At 44.6% G+C, this 26,516-nt stretch overlaps 1 protein-coding gene across 1 annotated transcript in view; it reads left to right on the top strand.

The window, feature by feature from the left end:
- WBP1 (WW domain binding protein 1) overlaps positions 1-16,757 on the top strand; it is a 28,646-nt gene extending 11,889 nt beyond the window's left edge. The window contains exons 2-4 of the mRNA XM_088454460.1: positions 2,619-2,721; positions 12,846-13,007; positions 15,434-16,757. Of these exons, the coding sequence (XP_088310586.1) occupies positions 2,619-2,721; positions 12,846-13,007; positions 15,434-16,059 (891 nt within the window). The 3' untranslated portion in view covers positions 16,060-16,757. The remainder of the gene's footprint in view (positions 1-2,618; positions 2,722-12,845; positions 13,008-15,433) is intronic.
- The last annotated feature ends 9,759 nt before the right edge of the window (positions 16,758-26,516 follow it).

Genomic DNA, 26,516 nt, shown 5'->3' with positions numbered 1-26,516 from the left:
CAGGTGGGTGAGAGGTCAGGACGAGGAGGATACACCAGCCAGGGGCATAGGAGGCCAGGATGAGGGGGATACACCAGCCAGGGGCATAGGAGGCCAGGATGAGAGGGGGATACACCAGCCAGGTGGGTGAGAGGTCAGGACGAGGGGGATACACCAGCCAGGGGTATGATAGAGGCCGCGACGAGGAGGATACACCAGCCAGGGGTATAATAGAGGCCGCGACGAGGAGGATACACCAGCCAGGGGCATAGGGGGCCAGGATGAGGGGGATACACAAGCCAGGAGCATAGGGGGGCAGGATGAGGGGGATACACCAGCCAGGAGCATAGGGGGCCAGGATGAGGGGGATACACCAGCCAGGAGCATAGGAGGCCAGGATGAGGGGGATACACCAGCCAGGGGCATAGGAGGCCAGGATGAGGGGGATACACCAGCCAGGGGCATAGGGGGCCAGGATGAGGGGGATACACCTGCCAGGTGGGTGGGAGGTCAGAACGAGGGGAATACACCAGCCAGGTGGGTGGGAGGTGAGGAGCAGGGGATACACCAGCCAGGTGGGTGGGAGGTCAGAACGAGGGGGATACACCTGCCAGGTGGGTGGGAGGTCAGGAGCAGGGGATACACCAGCCAAGGGAGTGGGAGATCAGAACGAGGAGGTACACCACCAGGGGTTTGTGAAATTAGGAGCAGGGGAGTACACCAGCCAGGAGAGTTTGAGGTTAGAACGAGGTGGGGTGGGTACAGCAGCCAGAGGGATGGGAGGTGAGGATGAACGAGGTAAGCCAGCCAGGTTAATGGAAGGTCAGGACGAGGGGGGTACACCAGCCAGAGGTGTTTGGTGCCAGTATGAGAGGGGTACACCAGTCAGCGAGATGGGAGGTGAGGATAAGGTATTACACCAGCCATGGGTATGTGAGGCCAGGACCAGGGGTGAATCAGCCAGGGAGTGGACGGTCAGGATAAGGAAGGGTACACTAGCCTGGAGGCCAGTATGAGAAAGCTATGGGAGGTAGGGGTAAAGGGGGTACACAAGGCTATGGTATAGGAGTCCCGGAAGCAGATACATGAGTCAGGGAAACATGCGGCCAGGATGAAGGGGGTACACTGATTAGGGGATGGGAGGTCAGGGTGACCGGGGTACATCAGCGAGGAGAGTAGGTGACCAGGATGAAGAAGTCGCACCTTTCTTTGTATATTTTTTGCTCTCTCTCCTCTTCCCTTCTCCCCTTTTGCTCTCCCCCTTGCTCCCCTTTTGCTCTTCCCCTCCCTTGCTCCCCTTTTGCTCTCCCCCCCTTGCTCCCCTTTTGCTCTCCCCCCCCCTTGCTCCCCTCTTGCTCTCCCCCCCTGCTCCCCTTTTGCTCTTCCCCCCCACTGCTCCCCTTTTGCTCTTCCCCCCCCTGCTCCCCTTTTGCTCTTCCCCCCCCCCTGCTCCCCTTTTACTCTTCCCCCCCCCTGCTCCCCTTTTACTCTTCCCCCCCCCCCTGCTCCCCTTTTGCTCTTCCCCCCCTCCCCTGCTCCCCTTTTGCTCTCCCCCCCTGCTCCCCTTTTGCTCTCCCCCCTGCTCCCCTTTTGCTCTCCCCCCCCTGCTCCCCTTTTGCTCTCCCCCCCTGCTCCCCTTTTGCTCTCCCCCCCCTGCTCCCCTTTTGCTCTTCCCCCCCCCCCGCTCCCCTTTTGCTCTTCCCCCCCCCTGCTCCCCTTTTGCTCTTCCCCCCCCTGCTCCCCTTTTGCTCTTCCCCCCCCCTGCTCCCCTTTTGCTCTTCCCCCCCCTGCTCCCCTTTTGCTCTTCCCCCCCCTGCTCCCCTTTTGCTCCCCCCCTGCTCCCCTTTTGCTCTTCCCCCCCCTGCTCCCCTTTTGCTCTTCCCCCCCCCTGCTCCCCTTTTGCTCTTCCCCCCCCTGCTCCCCTTTTGCTCTTCCCCCCCCCCTGCTCCCCTTTTGCTCTTCCCCCCCCCCTGCTCCCCTTTTGCTCTCCCCCCCCTGCTCCCCTTTTGCTCTCCCCCCCCTGCTCCCCTTTTGCTCTTCCCCCCCCCTGCTCCCCTTTTGCTCTTCCCCCCCCTGCTCCCCTTTTGCTCTTCCCCCCCCTGCTCCCCTTTTGCTCTTCCCCCCCCCTGCTCCCCTTTTGCTCTTCCCCCCCCTGCTCCCCTTTTCCTCTTCCCCCCCCTGCTCCCCTTTTGCTCTTCCCCCCCCCCCCCTGCTCCCCTTTTGCTCCCCCCCCTGCTCCCCTTTTGCTCTTCCCCCCCCGCTCCCCTTTTGCTCTTCCCCCCCCTGCTCCCCTTTTGCTCTTCCCCCCCCTGCTCCCCTTTTGCTCTTCCTCCCCCTGCTCCCCTTTTGCTCTTCCCCCCCCTGCTCCCCTTTTGCTATTCCCCCCCCCCTGCTCCCCTTTTGCTCTCCCCCCCCCTGCTCCCCTTTTGCTCTCCCCCCCCCTGCTCCCCTTTTGCTCTTCCCCCCCCCTGCTCCCCTTTTGCTCTTCCCCCCCCTGCTCCCCTTTTGCTCTTCCCCCCCCCCCGCTCCCCTTTTCCCTTTCCTCCTCCGGCACAGGCTGAGATGGAACAACGTCCTGCCATCAGTATGAGACCCAGCCTCCTGTACTACATCCAGTGACCTCCTTGTCCTCTCTGCAGGCTCGGGAGCACTGTCCTGGGGTGAACAATAAGTCCTATGTGTGTGAGAGTGGCCACTGCTGCGGGGAGACCGGCTGCTGTACCTACTACTACGAGCTGTGGTGTAAGTATCTCCTCCCGTCCTACCACCTAGTGTACATGAGATCACAGCCATGTAACCAAATGCAGGATTGTACACCAGGTACAATGCACTCTGCCTAGTTATGTCCTGGATCAGTGCATTTGGTGAGGGGTAATATGACGTAGGGTATGTATACTGCTTTTACCCCAGCATAATAACCACAAGCTGAGTTTCAACCATCCGTGATCTGCAGACGGCTGTGTTTGGTCTGTGAGTGATTGCGTTGTTTCTGTGTCTCTGTTGTGGCCGTATGTCCTGTGTCATAGGCGATGCGTAGTGTGTAATACAGCTTATTGGTGATTATATATATATGGTGTATGGGAAGGGTGAGGAGAGGAATTACTGTACAGATACAATGTATATACTGTGTAGTGATTAGCACATATATATATATATGGTGTATGGGAAGGGTGAGGAGAGGAATTACTGTACAGATACAATGTATATACCGTGTAGTGATTAGCACATATATATATATGGTGTATGGGAAGGGTGAGGAGAGGAATTACTGTACAGATACAATGTATATACCGTGTAGTGATTAGCACATATATATATATGGTGTATGGGAAGGGTGAGGAGAGGAATTACTGTACAGATACAATGTATATACTGTGTAGTGATTAGCACATATATATATATATGGTGTATGGGAAGGGTGAGGAGAGGAATTACTGTACAGATACAATGTATATACCGTGTAGTGATTAGCACATATATATGGTGTATGGGAAGGGTGAGGACAGGAATTACTGTACAGATACAATGTATATACCGTGTAGTGATTAGCACATATATATATGGTGTATGGGAAGGGTGAGGAGAGGAATTACTGTACAGATACAATGTATATACTGTGTAGTGATTAGCACATATATATATATGGTGTATGGGAAGGGTGAGGAGAGGAATTACTGTACAGATACAATGTATATACTGTGTAGTGATTAGCACATATATATATATATATATATATATATATATATATATAGATATATATATGGTGTATGGGAAGGGTGAGGAGAGGAATTACTGTACAGATACAATGTATATACTGTGTAGTGATTAGCACATATATATATATATGGTGTATGGGAAGGGTGAGGAGAGGAATTACTGTACAGATACAATGTATATACTGTGTAGTGATTAGCGCATATATATATATGGTGTATGGGAAGGGTGAGGAGAGGAATTACTGTACAGATACAATGTATATACTGTGTAGTGATTAGCGCATATATATATATGGTGTATGGGAAGGGTGAGGAGAGGAATTACTGTACAGATACAATGTATATACTGTGTAGTGATTAGCGCATATATATATATGGTGTATGGGAAGGGTGAGGAGAGGAATTACTGTACAGATACAATGTATATACTGTGTAGTGATTAGCACATATATATATGGTGTATGGGAAGGGTGAGGAGAGGAATTACTGTACAGATACAATGTATATACTGTGTAGTGATTAGCACATATATATATATGGTGTATGGGAAGGGTGAGGAGAGGAATTACTGTACAGATACAATGTATATACCGTGTAGTGATTAGCACATATATATATATGGTGTATGGGAAGGGTGAGGACAGGAATTACTGTACAGATACAATGTATATACTGTGTAGTGATTAGCACATATATATATATATGGTGTATGGGAAGGGTGAGGAGAGGAATTACTGTACAGATACAATGTATATACTGTGTAGTGATTAGCACATATATATATGGTGTATGGGAAGGGTGAGGACAGGAATTACTGTACAGATACAATGTATATACTGTGTAGTGATTAGCACATATATATATATATGGTGTATGGGAAGGGTGAGGACAGGAATTACTGTACAGATACAATGTATATACTGTGTAGTGATTAGCACATATATATATGGTGTATGGGAAGGGTGAGGACAGGAATTACTGTACAGATACAATGTATATACTGTGTAGTGATTAAAATATATAAATACATATATATATATATATATATATATATATATATATATATATATATATATATATATAATATGGTGTATGGGAAGGGTGAGGAGAGGAATTACTGTACAGATACAATGTATATACCGTGTAGTGATTAGCACATATATATATGGTGTATGGGAAGGGTGAGGACAGGAATTACTGTACAGATACAATGTATATACTGTGTAGTGATTAAAATATATAAATACATATATATATATATATATATATAATATGGTGTATGGGAAGGGTGAGGAGAGGAATTACTGTACAGATACAATGTATATACCGTGTAGTGATTAGCACATATATATATATATATGGTGTATGGGAAGGGTGAGGAGAGGAATTACTGTACAGATACAATGTATATACCGTGTAGTGATTAGCACATATATATATGGTGTATGGGAAGGGTGAGGAGAGGAATTACTGTACAGATACAATGTATATACTGTGTAGTGATTAGCACATATATATATATGGTGTATGGGAAGGGTGAGGAGAGGAATTACTGTACAGATACAATGTATATACCGTGTAGTGATTAGCACATATATATATATATATATATATATATATATATATGGTGTATGGGAAGGGTGAGGACAGGAATTACTGTACAGATACAATGTATATACTGTGTAGTGATTAGCACATATATATATATATATGGTGTATGGGAAGGGTGAGGAGAGGAATTACTGTACAGATACAATGTATATACTGTGTAGTGATTAGCACATATATATATATATGGTGTATGGGAAGGGTGAGGACAGGAATTACTGTACAGATACAATGTATATACTGTGTAGTGATTAGCACATATATATATGGTGTATGGGAAGGGTGAGGAGAGGAATTACTGTACAGATACAATGTATATACTGTGTAGTGATTAGCACATATATATATATGGTGTATGGGAAGGGTGAGGACAGGAATTACTGTACAGATACAATGTATATACTGTGTAGTGATTAGCACATATATATATATGGTGTATGGGAAGGGTGAGGACAGGAATTACTGTACAGATACAATGTATATACCGTGTAGTGATTAGCACATATATATATATGGTGTATGGGAAGGGTGAGGAGAGGAATTACTGTACAGATACAATGTATATACCGTGTAGTGATTAGCACATATATATATGGTGTATGGGAAGGGTGAGGACAGGAATTACTGTACAGATACAATGTATATACTGTGTAGTGATTAGCACATATATATATGGTGTATGGGAAGGGTGAGGAGAGGAATTACTGTACAGATACAATGTATATACTGTGTAGTGATTAGCACATATATATATATATGGTGTATGGGAAGGGTGAGGAGAGGAATTACTGTACAGATACAATGTATATACCGTGTAGTGATTAGCACATATATATATATATATATATATGGTGTATGGGAAGGGTGAGGAGAGGAATTACTGTACAGATACAATGTATATACCGTGTAGTGATTAGCACATATATATATATGGTGTATGGGAAGGGTGAGGAGAGGAATTACTGTACAGATACAATGTATATACTGTGTAGTGATTAGCACATATATATATATATATATATATATATATATATATATATATATATATATATATATATATGGTGTATGGGAAGGGTGAGGAGAGGAATTACTGTACAGATACAATGTATATACTGTGTAGTGATTAGCACATATATATATATATATATATATATATATATATATGGTGTATGGGAAGGGTGAGGAGAGGAATTACTGTACAGATACAATGTATATACTGTGTAGTGATTAGCACATATATATATATGGTGTATGGGAAGGGTGAGGAGAGGAATTACTGTACAGATACAATGTATATACCGTGTAGTGATTAGCACATATATATATATATATATATATATATGGTGTATGGGAAGGGTGAGGAGAGGAATTACTGTACAGATACAATGTATATACCGTGTAGTGATTAGCACATATATATATATATATATATGGTGTATGGGAAGGGTGAGGAGAGGAATTACTGTACAGATACAATGTATATACCGTGTAGTGATTAGCACATATATATATATGGTGTATGGGAAGGGTGAGGAGAGGAATTACTGTACAGATACAATGTATATACTGTGTAGTGATTAGCACATATATATATATGGTGTATGGGAAGGGTGAGGAGAGGAATTACTGTACAGATACAATGTATATACTGTGTAGTGATTAGCACATATATATATATGGTGTATGGGAAGGGTGAGGAGAGGAATTAATGTACAGATACAATGTATATACCGTGTAGTGATTAGCATATATATATATATGGTGTATGGGAAGGGTGAGGAGAGGAATTACTGTACAGATACAATGTATATACTGTGTAGTGATTAGCACATATATATATATGGTGTATGGGAAGGGTGAGGAGAGGAATTACTGTACAGATACAATGTATATACCGTGTAGTGATTAGCACATATATATATATATGGTGTATGGGAAGGGTGAGGACAGGAATTACTGTTCAGATACAATGTATATACTGTGTAGTGATTAGCACATATATATATATGGTGTATGGGAAGGGTGAGGAGAGGAATTACTGTACAGATACAATGTATATACTGTGTAGTGATTAGCACATATATATATATATGGTGTATGGGAAGGGTGAGGAGAGGAATTACTGTACAGATACAATGTATATACTGTGTAGTGATTAGCACATATATATATATATATATATATATATGGTGTATGGGAAGGGTGAGGACAGGAATTACTGTACAGATACAATGTATATACTGTGTAGTGATTAGCACATATATATATATATGGTGTATGGGAAGGGTGAGGAGAGGAATTACTGTACAGATACAATGTATATACTGTGTAGTGATTAGCACATATATATATGGTGTATGGGAAGGGTGAGGAGAGGAATTACTGTACAGATACAATGTATATACTGTGTAGTGATTAGCACATATATATATATGGTGTATGGGAAGGGTGAGGACAGGAATTACTGTACAGATACAATATATATACCGTGTAGTGATTAGCACATATATATATATGGTGTATGGGAAGGGTGAGGACAGGAATTACTGTACAGATACAATGTATATACCGTGTAGTGATTAGCACATATATATATGGTGTATGGGAAGGGTGAGGAGAGGAATTACTGTACAGATACAATGTATATACTGTGTAGTGATTAGCACATATATATATGGTGTATGGGAAGGGTGAGGACAGGAATTACTGTACAGATACAATGTATATACTGTGTAGTGATTAGCACATATATATATATGGTGTATGGGAAGGGTGAGGAGAGGAATTACTGTACAGATACAATGTATATACTGTGTAGTGATTAGCACATATATATATATATATATATATATATGGTGTATGGGAAGGGTGAGGACAGGAATTACTGTACAGATACAATGTATATACTGTGTAGTGATTAGCACATATATATATATGGTGTATGGGAAGGGTGAGGAGAGGAATTACTGTACAGATACAATGTATATACCGTGTAGTGATTAGCACATATATATATATGGTGTATGGGAAGGGTGAGGACAGGAATTACTGTACAGATACAATGTATATACTGTGTAGTGATTAGCACATATATATATATATATATGGTGTATGGGAAGGGTGAGGAGAGGAATTACTGTACAGATACAATGTATATACCGTGTAGTGATTAGCACATATATATATGGTGTATGGGAAGGGTGAGGAGAGGAATTACTGTACAGATACAATGTATATACTGTGTAGTGATTAGCACATATATATATATGGTGTATGGGAAGGGTGAGGAGAGGAATTACTGTACAGATACAATGTATATACCGTGTAGTGATTAGCACATATATATATATGGTGTATGGGAAGGGTGAGGACAGGAATTACTGTACAGATACAATGTATATACCGTGTAGTGATTAGCACATATATATATATGGTGTATGGGAAGGGTGAGGACAGGAATTACTGTACAGATACAATGTATATACCGTGTAGTGATTAGCACATATATATATATATATATATATGGTGTATCGGAAGGGTGAGGAGAGGAATTACTGTACAGATACAATGTATATACCGTGTAGTGATTAGCACATATATATATGGTGTATGGGAAGGGTGAGGACAGGAATTACTGTACAGATACAATGTATATACCGTGTAGTGATTAGCACATATATATATGGTGTATGGGAAGGGTGAGGACAGGAATTACTGTACAGAGACAATGTATATACTGTGTAGTGATTAGCACATATATATATGGTGTATGGGAAGGGTGAGGACTGTGTGGTGATTAGCACATATATGCTGTATAGGAAGGGTGAGGACTGTGTGGTGATTAGCACATATATGCTGTATAGGAAGTGTGAGGACTGTAGTGATTAGCACATATATGCTGTATAGGAAGGGTGAGGACTGTGTAGTGATTAGTACATATATGCTGTATAGGAAGGGTGAGGACTGTGTAGTGATTATCACATATAAGCTGTATAGGAAGGGTGAGGACTGTGTAGAGATTATCACATATATGCTGTATCGGAAGGGTGAGGACTGTGTAGTGATTAGCACATATATGCTGTATAGGAAGGGTGAGGACTGTTTTGGTGATTAGCACATATATGGTGTATGGGAAGGGTGAGGACTGTGTAGTGATTAGCACATATATGCTGTATAGGAAGGGTGAGGACTGTGTGGTGATTTTTACATATATGCTGTATAGGAAGGGTGAGGACTGTGTAGTGATTAGTACATATATGCTGTATAGGAAGGGTGAGGACTGTTTTGGTGATTAGTACATATATGCTGTATAGGAAGGGTGAGGACTGTGTAGTGATTAGTACATATATGCTGTATAGGAAGGGTGAGGACTGTGTAGTGATTAGTACATATATGCTGTATAGGAAGGGTGAGGACTGTGTAGTGATTAGCACATATATGCTGTATAGGAAGGGTGAGGACTGTGTAGTGATTAGTACATATATGCTGTATAGGAAGGGTGAGGACTGTGTAGTGATTAGCACATATATGCTGTATAGGAAGGGTGAGGACTGTGTAGTGATTAGTACATATATGCTGTATAGGAAGGGTGAGGACTGTGTAGTGATTAGCACATATATGCTGTATAGGAAGGGTGAGGACTGTGTAGTGATTAGCACATATATGCTGTATAGGAAGGGTGAGGACTGTGTAGTGATTAGTACATATATGCTGTATAGGAAGGGTGAGGACTGTGTAGTGATTAGCACATATATGCTGTATAGGAAGGGTGAGGACTGTGTAGTGATTAGTACATATATGCTGTATAGGAAGGGTGAGGACTGTTTTGGTGATTAGTACATATATGCTGTATAGGAAGGGTGAGGACTGTGTAGTGATTATTACATATATGCTGTATGGGAAGGGTGAGGACTGTGTAGTGATTAGTACATATATGCTGTATAGGAAGGGTGAGGACTGTGTAGTGATTATCACATATATGCTGTATAGGAAGGGTGAGGACTGTAGTGATTAGTACATATATGCTGTATAGGAAGGGTGAGGACTGTAGTGATTAGTACATATATGCTGTATAGGAAGGGTGAGGACTGTGTAGTGATTAGTACATATATGCTGTATAGGAAGGGTGAGGACTGTGTAGTGATTAGCACATATATGCTGTATAGGAAGGGTGAGGACTATGTAGTGATTAGCACATATATGCTGTATAGGAAGGGTGAGGACTGTGTAGTGATTAGCACATATATGCTGTATAGGAAGGGTGAGGACTTGTAGTGATTAGCACATATATGCTGTATAGGAAGGGTGAGGACTGTGTAGTGATTAGCACATATATGCTGTATAGGAAGGGTGGGACTGTAGTGATTAGCACATATATGCTGTATGGGAAGGGTGAGGACTGTAGTGATTAGCACATATATGCTGTATAGGAAGGGTGAGGACTGTTTTGGTGATTAGCACATATATGCTGTATGGGAAGGGTGAGGACTGTTTTGGTGATTAGTACATATATGCTGTATAGGAAGGGTGAGAACTGTGGAGTGATTAGTACATATATGCTGTATAGGAAGGGTGAGGACTGTGTAGTGATTAGTACATATATGCTGTATAGGAAGGGTGAGGACTGTTTTGGTGATTAGTACATATATGCTGTATAGGAAGGGTGAGGACTGTGTAGTGATTAGTACATATATGCTCTATAGGAAGGTTGAGGACTGTGTAGTGATTAGTACATATATGCTGTATAGGAAGGGTGAGGACTGTGTAGTGATTAGTACATATATGCTGTATAGGAAGGGTGAGGACTGTGTAGTGATTAGCACATATATGCTGTATAGGAAGGGTGAGGACTGTAGTGATTAGCACATATATGCTGTATAGGAAGGGTGAGGACTGTGTAGTGATTAGCACATATATGCTGTATAGGAAGGGTGAGGACTGTTTTGGTGATTAGTACATATATGCTGTATAGGAAGGGTGAGGACTGTTTTGGTGATTAGTACATATATGCTGTATAGGAAGGGTGAGGACTGTGTAGTGATTATTACATATATGCTGTATGGGAAGGGTGAGGACTGTGTAGTGATTAGTACATATATGCTGTATAGGAAGGGTGAGGACTGTGTAGTGATTAGCACATATATGCTGTATAGGAAGGGTGAGGACTGTAGTGATTAGTACATATATGCTGTATAGGAAGGGTGAGGACTGTAGTGATTAGTACATATATGCTGTATAGGAAGGGTGAGGACTGTGTAGTGATTAGTACATATATGCTGTATAGGAAGGGTGAGGACTGTGTAGTGATTAGCACATATATGCTGTATAGGAAGGGTGAGGACTGTGTAGTGATTAGCACATATATGCTGTATGGGATAGGTGAGGACTGTGTAGTGATTAGCACATATATGCTGTATAGGAAGGGTGAGGACTGTAGTGATTAGCACATATATGCTGTATAGGAAGGGTGAGGACTGTGTAGTGATTAGTACATATATGCTGTATAGGAAGGGTGAGGACTGTAGTGATTAGCACATATATGCTGTATGGGAAGGGTGAGGACTGTGTAGTGATTAGCACATATATGCTGTATAGGAAGGGTGAGGACTGTTTTGGTGATTAGCACATATATGCTGTATGGGAAGGGTGAGGACTGTTTTGGTGATTAGTACATATATGCTGTATAGGAAGGGTGAGAACTGTGGAGTGATTAGTACATATATGCTGTATAGGAAGGGTGAGGACTGTGTAGTGATTAGTACATATATGCTGTATAGGAAGGGTGAGGACTGTGTAGTGATTAGCACATATATGCTGTATAGGAAGGGTGAGGACTGTGTAGTGATTAGCACATATATGCTGTATAGGAAGGGTGAGGACTGTAGTGATTAGTACATATATGCTGTATAGGAAGGGTGAGGACTGTGTAGTGATTAGCACATATATGCTGTATAGGAAGGGTGAGGACTGTTTTGGTGATTAGTACATATATGCTGTATAGGAAGGGTGAGGACTGTGTAGTGATTAGTACATATATGCTGTATAGGAAGGGTGAGGACTGTGTAGTGATTAGCACATATATGCTGTATAGGAAGGGTGAGGACTGTAGTGATTAGTACATATATGCTGTATAGGAAGGGTGAGGACTGTGTAGTGATTAGCACATATATGCTGTATAGGAAGGGTGAGGACTGTTTTGGTGATTAGTACATATATGCTGTATAGGAAGGGTGAGGACTGTAGTGATTAGTACATATATGCTGTATAGGAAGGGTGAGGACTGTAGTGATTAGTACATATATGCTGTATAGGAAGGGTGAGGACTGTGTAGTGATTAGTACATATATGCTGTATAGGAAGGGTGAGGACTGTGTAGTGATTAGTACATATATGCTGTATAGGAAGGGTGAGGACTGTAGTGATTAGCACATATATGCTGTATAGGAAGGGTGAGGACTGTGTAGTGATTAGTACATATATGCTGTATAGGAAGGGTGAGGACTGTGTAGTGATTAGTAGATGACGTCTCTTCTCCCCCCGCAGGGTTCTGGCTCCTGTGGACTGTACTGATCCTCCTGAGTTGTTGCTGTGCCTATCGTCACCGCCGCGCCAAACTGCGTCTGCAGCATCAGCAAAGGCAGCGCGAGATTAACCTTATTGCGTACCAACGTGCCTGCCACTATCCTCCATCTATGCTAGACCTTAGTAAGTGATCCTATATTGTCACTACGTGTCCAATAGTACATACATGTACAGGTTCAAACTAAATAACATCGTACAGTGACCGGTCACAGGGGACAGTTCAGGTAAATGTGATGTAGCATGGCATGTTCTGTGCCAGGTGTGGGCGATGTGCGGTCTGAATATCATTTGTACATACGCTGCCTAGCGTTTTCTGTGCACCCCTGTGAGGTAATCTGCGCCATGTACACGCCATCCCAACAGCACATGGCCTGCGTCACACCCTGCGTCACAAATCATTCAATCGACCTCAGTGTCCAGTGCTGAAACACGTAACAATGAGAGGGGTAAAGTAGATATGAACATACAATTGTTATTTAGTATCTTTAGGTTGATGACTTTGTGCTCTCCCTCTTCTGTATGTATAGTAATACGGTTACACCTAGTCTGTATCCGCTCTCTCTCTCTTCTGGCTGTATAGTAATACGGTTACACCTAGTCTGTATCCGCTCTCTCTCTCTTCTGGCTGTATAGTAATACGGTTACACCTAGTCTGTATCCGCTCTCTCTCTCTTCTGGCTGTATAGTAATACGGTTACACCTAGTCTGTATCCGCTCTCTCTCTCTTCTGGCTGTATAGTAATACGGTTACACCTAGTCTGTATCCGCTCTCTCTCTATTCTGGCTGTATAGTAATACGGTTACACCTACTCTGTATCCGCTCTCCCTCTTCTGTATGTATAGTAATACGGTTACACCTACTCTGTATCCCCCCTCCCTCTTCTGTATGTATAGTAATACGGTTACACCTACTCTGTATCCCCCCTCCCTCTTCTGTATGTATAGTAATACGGTTACACCTACTCTGTATCCCCCCTCCCTCTTCTGGCTGTATAGTAATACGGTTACACCTACTCTGTATCCGCTCTCCCTCTTCTGTATGTATAGTAATACGGTTACACCTACTCTGTATCCGCTCTCCCTCTTCTGTATGTATAGTAATACGGTTACACCTACTCTGTATCCGCTCTCCCTCTTCTGGCTGTATAGTAATACGGTTACACCTACTCTGTATCCGCTTTCCCTCTTCTGGCTGTATAGTAATACGGTTACACCTACTCTGTATCCGCTCTCCCTCTTCTGGCTGTATAGTAATACGGTTACACCTACTCTGTATCCGCTCTCCCTCTTCTGGCTGTATAGTAATACGGTTACACCTACTCTGTATCCGCTCTCCCTCTTCTGGCTGTATAGTAATACGGTTACACCTACTCTGTATCCGCCCTCCCTCTTCTGGCTGTATAGTAATACGGTTACACCTACTCTGTATCTGCCCTCCCTCTTCTGGCTGTATAGTAATACGGTTACACCTTCTCTGTATCCGCTCTCCCTCTTCTGTATGTATAGTAATACGGTTACACCTACTCTGTATCCGCTCTCCCTCTTCTGTATGTATAGTAATACGGTTACACCTACTCTGTATCCGCTCTCCCTCTTCTGTATGTATAGTAATACGGTTACACCTACTCTGTATCCGCTCTCCCTCTTCTGGCTGTATAGTAATACGGTTACACCTACTCTGTATCCGCTTTCCCTCTTCTGGCTGTATAGTAATACGGTTACACCTACTCTGTATCCGCTCTCCCTCTTCTGGCCGTATAGTAATACGGTTACACCTACTCTATATCTGCTCTCTCTCTCTTCTGGTAATACGGTTACACCTACAATGGCCGTATAGTATATATCGGAGGCTGTTGTGGCTGCGGCACATGGCTGTCCTATACGCTGAGTAATGGCCTTATAGTATATATCGGAGGCTGTTAAGGCTGCGGCACATGGCTGTCCTATACGCTGAGTAATGGCCGTATAGTATATATCGGAGGCTGTTATGGCTGCAGCATATAGATGTCCTATACACTGAGTAATGGCCGTATAGTATATATCGGAGGCTGTTAAGGCTGCGGCACATGGCTGTCCTATACGCTAAGTAATGGCCGTATAGTATATATCGGAGGCTGTTAAGGCTGCGGCACATGGCTGTCCTATACGCTGAGTAATGGCCGTATAGTATATATCGGAGGCTGTTAAGGCTGCGGCACATGGCTGTCCTATACGCTGAGTAATGGCCGTATAGTATATATCGGCGGCTGTTAAGGCTGCGGCACATGGCTGTCCTATACGCTGAGTAATGGCCGTATAGTATATATCGGCGGCTGTTAAGGCTACGGCACATGGCTGTCCTATACGCTAAGTAATGGCCGTATAGTATATATCGGAGGCTGTTAAGGCTGCAGCACATAGATGTCCTATACACTGAGTAATGGCCGTATAATATATATCGGAGGCTGTTAAGGCTGCAGCACATAGATGTCCTATACGCTGAGTAATGGCCGTATTGTAGAGACTATAGTCATGTTCCCATGTAACTTGTTCTGTCTCTTTCTCCACAGGGGTGTTGTCATCATTTAAGCTTCCAGCCTATGAGGAGGTTGCATACCGGCCCACAACCCCTCCTCCTCCATACAATTCCATCCTGACCCAGCTAGGCCTACCCTCTTCCTCCTCACCACCGCCGGCCACACCATCAGACCCTCCGTCCCTGACTCCCAGCTCCGACCACTCCAGCACGTGCTCTTGTAGTTCCGGGTGTCTGCTGTCTGGAACTAGCTCGTTCTCCGTCCAGGTGACAGATGAAACCATGACCAGTGTGGGAAGTACAGCCAGCGAGGGAGGCAGCTGGGAGCAGAGTCCAGAAGAGGAGGGGGCTTGTGGCAGTGACCATACTCTTCACAAGCAGACGGCCTTCTCCTCGTACGTTGACATTTTTGATGGCCACCACTGCTGGGTCATTGAGGAGGTTGATGAAGAATCTGAGGAAGAACATTACAGACAGCGGAGACTGACTGGGGACTCGGGCATAGAGGTGTGTCTCTGCCAGGTGAAGGGAGACGAGGAAGGAGACGACACTGAACCGCTGCACGACAATCCAGCCTGTGCACAACGGAGGAGGTCGGCGGCGGAGTCTCCGGTAGAAAAGGGAGAAACTGAACCAAATTCACCAGTCCAGCCAGTGTGATGGGAGGAGCGAGGCAGTGACAAGCTGTTATCCATCCCAGAGGGGCAACAGAGTTACCCAATCCCAGCGTAAGGGGCATCTGAATTAACCAGTCTATGGCGGGAGGGTGGAGGGCATATGGACTACCCATGTCAGCTGTAGGTAGGGGCACTTCAATTAGTCCAAAAGGAGGGGTGTGCGGTGAAGCTGAAGTACCCAGTACAACCGTGGGGAGAATTATCTAAATTACCCAGTCCCGGGGAAGGAGTGAAGGGGGCATCTGAATTAACCAGTTCAGCTAAAGATGTGGGCATTTGAAACGCCCGGTACATTTGAGGATAAGGAGCATTCGAATGATCTAATCCAAATGGAGGAGGCGCCCAGTTCATCCAGGGCAGGTGCAGGATAAGCGTGACTGAGTAACGGTGGGGGGGACTGCTGTGGAAGACTCGGAGACCAGAAGGCATAACCCGTGTCCCTCCTGTCACCTGGACTGAGCGCCGGCCACAGAAGTGATTCGCAGGAACTCTGTCCTAAGGTTAGCAGGTGGTGTCTGGTGCCCCCTAGTCCCACCCTTGGATGAACTGGTGTCTCTGCCTTCGCTCCTTCATAATACCTGCTTTGGCCAGTAACGGTGATGTAAACGCTTCCCACGTGGTGGGAATATATATATACTATGGAGCGCGTGTTAGCACCAAATAAAACCATGTTTACAATAACGTGTGTGTGTGGTCCGGGGTCTGGATGTGACGAGAGAACATGGAACGTTACCGATAAACATTTGCTGGTATTTCTAATCACCATGACATGTATGTGTTCCCTAATTGTCTCTTTCCTTTTATGTCCCCATCTGCTGGAGGTTTGTCTTCTTTCAGCAAAATATTTAGATGGGTCCAAAGGGCGACTCCAGAATCTTTGTCATTAGGAAACTTCCTATGTGGGGGTTACAGACAATGTCCTACTTTATCTCCACTATAGGAAGCAATGGAGCCCCAATAGTCTGAATGAGGACTCCACTGAATCCGTCATTTTATAGATTTACCCAGCAAAGCACTGATAACTCTTCTGATTGAAGTTTCACCCCTTCGCCTCTGAAAGCACCTTGTAAACCATAGGAGTCTGCACCTTGTCCTACACTCGCTTCATATCCATTGATCCGTTAAATTAATTTTTGGTTTGAACTTTTTATGTTTGAGTGAAATGTAATCGAAGAAGATCCCATTCCCCCTGATGCTCCAGGTAATCACGTGCTGAGAACAGGAGTGAGCTGCAGCGGGACGCCTCACTGTAGCTCCAGGGAATCACATGCTGGGAACAGGAGCAAGCTGCAGCAGGACTCCTCACTAGCTCCAGGTAATCACGTCCTGGGAACAGGAGCGAGCTGCAGTAGGACTCCTCACTAACTCCAGGTAATCAGGTGGTGGGAACAGGAGCAAGCTGCAGCGGGACTCCCCCTGATGCTCCAGCTAATCCCGTGCTGGGAACAGGAGCGAGCTGCAGCGGGACTCCTCACTGTAGCTCCAGGGAATCACATGCTGGGAACAGGAGCGAGCTGCAGTAGGACTCCTCACTAACTCCAGGTAATCAGGTGGTGGGAACAGGAGCAAGCTGCAGCGAGACTCCTCACTAGCTCCAGGTAATCACGTCCTGGGAACAGGAGCAAGCTGCAGCGGGACGCCTCACTGTAGCTCCAGGGAATCACATGCTGGGAACAGGAGCGAGCTGCAGCAGGACTCCTCACTAACTCAAGGTAATCAGGTGGTGGGAACAGGAGCAAGCTGCAGCGGGACTCCCCCTGATGCTACAGCTAATCCCGTGCTGGGAACAGGTGCGAGCTGCAGCGGGACTCCTCACTGTAGCTCCAAGGAATCATGTGCTGGGAATAGGAGCGAGCTGCAGCGGGACTCCTCACTAGCTCCAGGTAATCAGGTGCTGGGAATAGGAGCGAGCTGCAGCGGGACTCCTCACTAGCTCCAGGGAATCAGGTGCTGGGAATAGGAGCGAGCTGCAGTGGGACTCCTCACTAGCTCCAGGGAATCACGTGCTGGGAACAGGAGGGAGCTGCAGTGGGACTCCTCACTGTAGCTCCAGGGAATCCCGTGCTGGGAATAGGAGCGAGCTGCAGCGGGACTCCTCACTAGCTCCAGGGAATCAGGTGCTGGGAATAGGAGCGAGCTGCAGTGGGACTCCTCACTAGCTCCAGGGAATCAGGTGCTGGGAATAGGAGCGAGCTGCAGCGGGACTCCTCACTAGCTCCAGGGAATCCCGTGCTGGGAATAGGAGCGAGCTGCAGCGGGACTCCTCACTAGCTCCAGGGAATCAGGTGCTGGGAATAGGAGCGAGCTGCAGCGGGACTCCTCACTGTAGCTCCAGGGAATCACGTGCTGGGAACAGGAGCGAGCTGCAGCAGGACTCCTCACTGTAGCTCCATGTAGTCAGTGCTGAGAGGAGCGAGCTGCAGCGGGATTCCTCACTGTAGCTCCAGGGAATCACGTGCTGGGAACAGGAGCGAGCTGCAGCGGGACTCCTCACTCTAGCTCCAGGGAATCACGTGCTGGGAATAGGAGCGAGCTGCAGCGGGACGCCTCACTGTAGCTCCAGGTAATCACGTGCTGAGAACAGGAGCGAGCTGCAGCGGGACGCCTCACTGTAGCTCCAGGTAATCAGGTGCTGGGAACAGGAGGGAGCTGCAGTGGGACTCCTCACTGTAGCTCCAGGTAATCAGGTGCTGGGAACAGGAGCAAGCTGCAGCGGGACTCCCCCTGATGCTCCAGCTAATCCCGTGCTGGGAACAGGAGCGAGCTGCAGTGGGACTCCTCATTGTAGCTCCATGTAGTCACGTGCTGGGAACAGGAGCGAGCTGCAGCGGGACTCCTCACTGTAGCTCCAGGGAATCACGTGCTGGGAACAGGAGGGAGCTGCAGCGGGACTCCTCACTGTAGCTCCACGTAATCACGTGCTGGGAACAGGAGCGGGCTGCAGCGGGACTCATTGTAGCTCCACGTAATCACGTGCTGGGAACAGGAGCGGGCTGCAGCGTGACTCCTCACTGTAGCTCCACGTAGTCACGTGCTGGGAACAGGAGCGGGCTGCAGCGGGACTCCTCACTGTAGCTCCAGGGAATAACGTCCTGGGAACAGAAGCGAGCTGCAGCGGGACTCCACTGTACCACCAGGTAATCACGTGCTGGGAATGGGTGCGAGCTGCAGCGGGACTCCCCCTGATGCTCCAGCTAATCCCGTGCTGGGAACAGGAGGGAGCTGCAGCGGAACTCCTCACTGTATCTCCATGTAATCACATGCTGGGAAGAGGAGCGAGCTGCAGCGGGACTCCTCACTGTAGCTCCATGTAGTCAGTGCTGAGAACAGGAGCGAGCTGCAGCGGGACTCCACTGCAGCTTCACGTAATCACATGCTGGGAACAGGAGCGAGCTGCAGCGGGACTCCTCACTGTAGCTCCAGGTAATCACGTGCTGAGAACAGGAGCGAGCTGCAGCGCGACTCCTCACTGTAGCTCCAGTTAATCACGTGCTGGGAACAGGAGCGAGCTGCAGCAGGACTCCTCACTGTAGCTCCATGTAGTCAGTGCTGAGAACAGGAGCGAGCTGCAACGGGACTCCTCACTGTAGCTCCATGTAGTCAGGTGCTGAGAACAGGAGCGAGCTGCAGCTCTATGTAAGATTGGCGTGATTGGTGCAGCAGAGAGTAGGGACGCCTGTGTCTTGCTGCCGTGCTCAGTGAGTTGCACTAGATGCTCTTTCCATAACACTCACCCGATTCTGTAGAATGAGACGCACTGCGTCTCTTAGATTCATTATAATCAGGCTGGCTCTAGCAGGATGACCACTGCACCTGGATCTGGCTTTCACCCTGTTGGCAGTGGGGCTGGACCCAGGGGCAAGAGTCTTGTAAATTAGTTTGGGCTGCAGATTATAGCGAAAGGGCCTGATTTGGAGTCCCATGCACCCAGTGATTTTTAGCAAACGCACATGTGCCGCGCCGTGTATACACACCTCAATGGGACTTTGTGCACGGTCATTTCTGTGTGTCACTGGCGACCTTGTGAGCATGGCGCCTGATTCAGAGATGTACATGAGGCCGATATTTACGCAGCTCGAGTGATTGTTTGCCATTGCGCATGTATGTAAGCCGCGCAGCGATTGGTTTGTGATCACATGTATATAAGAATAAATGCTGAAGTACCCTGGGTGCAACTGACACAAATAGCAGCAGACTGAAAACTCAATACATAGTTCCCTTCACTACAATCGTAATAAGCAAAATATATAATATGGTGATAATCGGAGTGCGCTGGTATCACACATATATAACCGTATACTTCCCTTACAGTCATACACACTGGGTCTTGTGTGGAAATGAAATTCCTTGGAATAGATGATTTTTCATAACCTGAAAAACAAAAGATCATGCAGTGATATAAATAGTGTGTGACGTATTACACTATATCACACAACTTCCAATATGTACAATGAGAGTAACTAGGAACCATAAACATATACTAGTCTCCAATACAAAACCAATATGTACAATGAGAGTAACTAGGAACCATAAACATATACTAGTCTCCAATACAAAACCAATATGTACAATGAGAGTAACTAGGAACCATAACCTATACTAGTCTCCAATACAAAACCAATATGTACAATGAGAGTAACTAGGAACCATAAACATATACTAGTCTCCAATACAAAACCAATATGTACAATGAGAGTAAAGTAGGAACCATAAACCTATACTAGTCTCCAATACAAAACCAATATGTACAATGAGAGTAACTAGGAACCATAAACCTATACTAGTCTCCAATACAAAACCAATATGTACAATTGGAGTAAACTAGGAACCATAAACCTATGCTAGTCTCCAATACAAAACCAATATGTACAATGAGAGTAAACTAGGAACCATAAACATCTACTAGTCTCCAATACAAAACCAATATGTACAATGAGAGTAAACTAGGAACCATAAACCTATACTAGTCTCCAATACAAAACCAATATGTACAATGAGAGTAACTAGGAACCATAACCTATACTAGTCTCCGATATAAAACCAATATGTACAATGAGAGTAAACTAGGAACTGTAAACCTATACTAGTCTCCAATACAAAACCAATATGTACAATGAGAGTAATTAGGAACCATAAACCTATACTAGTCTCCGATACAAAACCAATATGTACAATGAGAGTAAAGTAGGAACCATAAACCTATACTAGTCTCCAATACAAAACCAATATGTACAATGAGAGTAACTAGGAACCATAAACCTATACTAGTCTCCAATACAAAACCAATATGTACAATTGGAGTAAACTAGGAACCATAAACCTATACTAGTCTCCAATACAAAACCAATATGTACAATGAGAGTAAACTAGGAACCATAAACATCTACTAGTCTCCAATACAAAACCAATATGTACAATGAGAGTAAACTAGGAACCATAAACCTATACTAGTCTCCAATACAAAACCAATATGTACAATGAGAGTAACTAGGAACCATAACCTATACTAGTCTCCAATACAAAACCAATATGTACAATGAGAGTAACTAGGAACCATAAACATATACTAGTCTCCAATACAAAACCAATATGTACAATGAGAGTAATTAGGAACCATAAACCTATACTAGTCTCCAATACAAAACCAATATGTACAATGAGAGTAAAGTAGGAACCATAAACCTATACTAGTCTCCAATACAAAACCAATATGTACAATGAGAGTAACTAGGAACCATAAACCTATACTAGTCTCCAATACAAAACCAATATGTACAATTGGAGTAAACTAGGAACCATAAACCTATACTAGTCTCCAATACAAAACCAATATGTACAATGAGAGTAAACTAGGAACCATAAACATCTACTAGTCTCCAATACAAAACCAATATGTACAATGAGAGTAAACTAGGAACCATAAACCTATACTAGTCTCCAATACAAAACCAATATGTACAATGAGAGTAAACTAGGAACCATAAACATCTACTAGTCTCCAATACAAAACCAATATGTACAATGAGAGTAAACTAGGAACCATAAACCTATACTAGTCTCCAATACAAAACCAATATGTACAATGAGAGTAACTAGGAACCATAACCTATACTAGTCTCCAATACAAAACCAATATGTACAATGAGAGTAACTAGGAACCATAAACATATACTAGTCTCCAATACAAAACCAATATGTACAATGAGAGTAATTAGGAACCATAAACCTATACTAGTCTCCAATACAAAACCAATATGTACAATGAGAGTAAAGTAGGAACCATAAACCTATACTAGTCTCCAATACAAAACCAATATGTACAATGAGAGTAACTAGGAACCATAAACCTATACTAGTCTCCAATACAAAACCAATATGTACAATTGGAGTAAACTAGGAACCATAAACATCTACTAGTCTCCAATACAAAACCAATATGTACAATGAGAGTAAACTAGGAACCATAAACCTATACTAGTCTCCAATACAAAACCAATATGTACAATGAGAGTAACTAGGAACCATAACCTATACTAGTCTCCGATACATAACCAATATGTACAATGAGAGTAAACTATGAACCATAAACATATACGAGTCTCATATACAAAACCAATATGAAAAAAATCCACATAGGTTAGAAGGTAGGAGAATTACCAGAAGTCTCCTTGTAAAAGGCCTGTAGTTTGTAATCTGATGGAGGTCTCTGGAAGGCTCATCCACAGACCTTGTCCAATAGTATTTCCGGGTATCTCCCGTCACACTCGCTAACGCGTTTCGAGAGACAACAGCTCCCTTCCTCAAGGCAGTGTGACTTTGCTCCAGAGGATCCTCTTATATACCCTTGGTCTAAGAAACTTCCAGGTCATGGGTCACAGATATTAACAGGGTCTTTACACTTTATAAAAACTCATACTTAATTTCTTCAGGGTCCATAGGCTCCACAGGGAGACCTTGGGGTTTAGGTTGGATCTGGATCCCTGGCACCACGCAGTTAAAGCTTTTGCTCCCAGGATGCACTGTGGCATCCTCCCTATACCCCGCCCCTGAGCCAGAGGCACCACAGTTATAGTTGGTGCCCGGCCGGAGTCAGGTCACTGTTAACACAGGAGTGCTGTCTAGTAGCCCCAAGGCTGATTTTATTTTATGACTTTTATTTTTTCTAACTTCAGAGCGCGCAACAGCAGATAGGACCCCGGGGTCTGTACTAGCCAGGCCCCGCGGGACATCCTGGACTGTGGACAGATGGGGACAGGCAAGAGAGAGAGAGAGATCCATCCTAAGCGCCTGTTTGTTCAGGTACTGGCCACAATTACGGATTGTCTAGCGGATCCGGCTGTGATTCCCCCTTTGGGGTTGTCACGTCAGATTCAGCCTTTGGGGTTGTCACATCAGGTTCAGGCGATACAGGTACCTTCTGTACCCCCACCATGGGTAGACGTACTCTCTAACTCAGTAGTCTGATGGCTACATCTAATGCCTTTCAAATCATGTTGCAAGGTGGGAAACCTCTACCCTGAAAACCCTTTACACATCCTGTGTTATTGTCACAGTCCACGCACAGATGCTGATCCCTCTAACCCTGACTCCCCTCCAGAGGAGGATGAGAGTTGGTAATAAATTAATATTCCTGCCTTGGTGCGAGCTGTCAGATCCATCTTATTAATAGAAGATGACGAGCCAGCCTCTAAATCCAAGCACCCTCTGTTTAAATGACAGAATTTAGCCTCAAGCAGAATTTCCTCTTCTAGTTGCAGTAAGAGGTTTCATACTGACCTCATGTTACCCTTTCCTGTGGTTCATTGTGCAAAATGGGAAACACCCCCTGAGGTGGATTCACATGTTACGAGTTTAATTTAAAGCTCTACATTGCCTATTCCTACAGTTACTTCCTTGAAGGATCCTACGGATAGGAAAGTAGAAGCTTGCCTACAATCGATATACTCTCTTTCAGGGGCTGTTTCCCATCCAATCATGGCTATTGCATGGGTGGCTAAGCTATAGAGAGCTGGGCTGATGCACTTGAAGACTTTTTTTTTTTCCCTCAGATGCTTCTAGAGTTCAGATGTCTTTTGTTGCTCACATTCGAGATGTATTTTGGAAAAGCAACATTGGATGCCAGTCTCCTAACCTCCAGATTCTCTGCCGCGGCTGTGTCTGCCCGCTGTACCCTGTGGCTACGCTCATGGAGGGCTGATGCGGATTCCAAGAAAGGCCTCGAAGGGTTACCCTCCAATGGGGAGATTATTGGTCACAGACCTTGACAAGATTGTAACTACTTCTACTAGGCCTAGGAATGCCTAAAGGTCAGTCCTTTCCTAGGCAGTTGGCTTCCACTAGAGCCGCCAAAGCCTGTGGATAAACCCTCAGCCTGATAGGACAGGCCTCCCTCTGGGATATACCAGAGTGGGAGGCCGACTTCTTCAGTTCGCCCAGTACTGGTGTCAAAACACCACAGATACTTGGGTAAGAGAAGTGATCTCAAATGGGCACGCCCTCTCATTTTGCAGATCGTCTCCCCACCAGTTTTTCTACACAGGCCCCTCATTCAGACCTGAACAAGGCCTTACAAATCCAGAAAGCCATGCAGTTTTTGCTGCAAGCAGGGGTAATTGTGCCAGTCCCACTATCTCAGTGAGGGACTGGTTATTATTATTCTACTCTATTTCAGAAGCCAAATGGGTCACATCGGCCTATCCTCAACCTCAGATCCTTGAACAAATTCTTAAGGGGGCCAAAATTCAGGATAGTAACCCTACACTCAGTCATCCTAATTATGGAGCCTGGGGACTTTATAGTATCAAAAACCAAGGGAAGGGGGGTCAGGGAGTGATTCTGAGCACAGGATTAAAGAGATTAGATTAATTATTTTTTATGTTATTAAAGTAGTCCACATAAAATACAATTATGCCTCTATATGGCTACTGTAAATCTTAGGTGGGGAGGTGCTCCCCTTGAGAGTATATATACTGGTGAAGAGACAAAAGAAGTAAAAACTCTCTTTTGGGGGGCCCTTTGTGTGATTATACTAGTTATGTAAAATAAATACTTAACTTTTAATGAATATGCATTAAAAATAATTTTGGATCAACTCAGCCATGCAGTGCATGTGTTGCTTGATATTCGATATACATATACAGATGTGACAATACATACAATTAACATCAAAACACACAAATATATATAATTGATTTACTCTAGGAAAGCTAAGCAAAGTATTCCAAGATAATAACAGAGAACTGTGTGAGGTCAAGACCCTCAATTAGCATACAGTATTTAGTGGTACAGTGACCGATCAATATTAATGATCTCTATATTTATAGTAATCGAAATGCCATGATTATCCTCGGCATTATCATGGTACCATGACCAATCATAGTGTCAGCAGACATACAAAAAATAATTGTTAAAAAGCATAGTGAGCCTTTTCTTCTGGTATTGGTGAGCTAATCACCAATCAAAAACCAATATATTAGGTGGGCTAATCAATTAAACAGATATTTGTAACTCATTATACTCATGTAGCAAAAAACATGCGTATTCAATTGAGCCACATGACATTTGACCATGTACAAAGAGAGCATGCTAGTATGGATTCCTGAAGTAGTCAGATAATAGCTTAAGGTACCATAGGAGAATATAGAGTGATATAGAAAATAGATAGAATAGACTACACCCTTCTAATGGTTATAGAAACCGCAGCTGCTGCACGTCATCATGTGTAAAAATAGCGGATGACGTGTGAGCGTACTCTTAAATAACACAAGGGTAGGAATAAGTATATTGGGCATCTACTGTTAAAGCCAGTACGAAAAAGAGGGAGCCTGATATAATATAGAGCAGGAACCTACTCCGACTGGACTATAATGAGAGTACCCATAGTAAAAAGGAGTAATACTGTGTTGTTAAATATAGGTACAAATACCATAGTATGTGATCGGGGCTGGTGCTGCTGCCACTCACTTGCCTCTAGGGCTGTGGTGAATGGTGAGAAGCCCAGCTCCGTATACAATGATTTAGAAGAAAGTAAGATCCAGCTACACTTAGACGCTACTGGGTGAGCAGCGCTCTGTCTGCCATCAGGTGTTGCAGAGCTGCCTGCTCTCGCCAAGTACAATGGTCATATAGTGTGCCTGGAGACAGTAGGGGTGAAAGGTACCTGATTATGTATCAGAATGGTGTGGATTGAGGGTGGTTGGATCGCATGCAGAGCCCGCTTGTGTGCAGCTGACACATGTCCCGCTTGTACTTCGCGGGAATCCTCGGATCTGAGACGCGCGTTTCGCTTCCGCTTCTTCCGTCAGATGCCGGTAACCAGGACACATGTGGTCCTTTAATCTTAGTCTCAGCCTATGGGAGAGCCAGTTTCGGTATGTCAAAATGTGAAACGCCATTTGATTGGTCTTGCATACCTCTCTTCTTATTGGCTGATGTAGGGAG

The sequence above is a fragment of the Taudactylus pleione genome, unplaced genomic scaffold (genome assembly GCF_031769625.1).
Source record: "Taudactylus pleione unplaced genomic scaffold, aTauple2 ptg000618l, whole genome shotgun sequence".
Taxonomy (NCBI): domain Eukaryota; kingdom Metazoa; phylum Chordata; class Amphibia; order Anura; family Myobatrachidae; genus Taudactylus; species Taudactylus pleione.
This window is presented reverse-complemented; position numbering and strand designations above follow the sequence as displayed.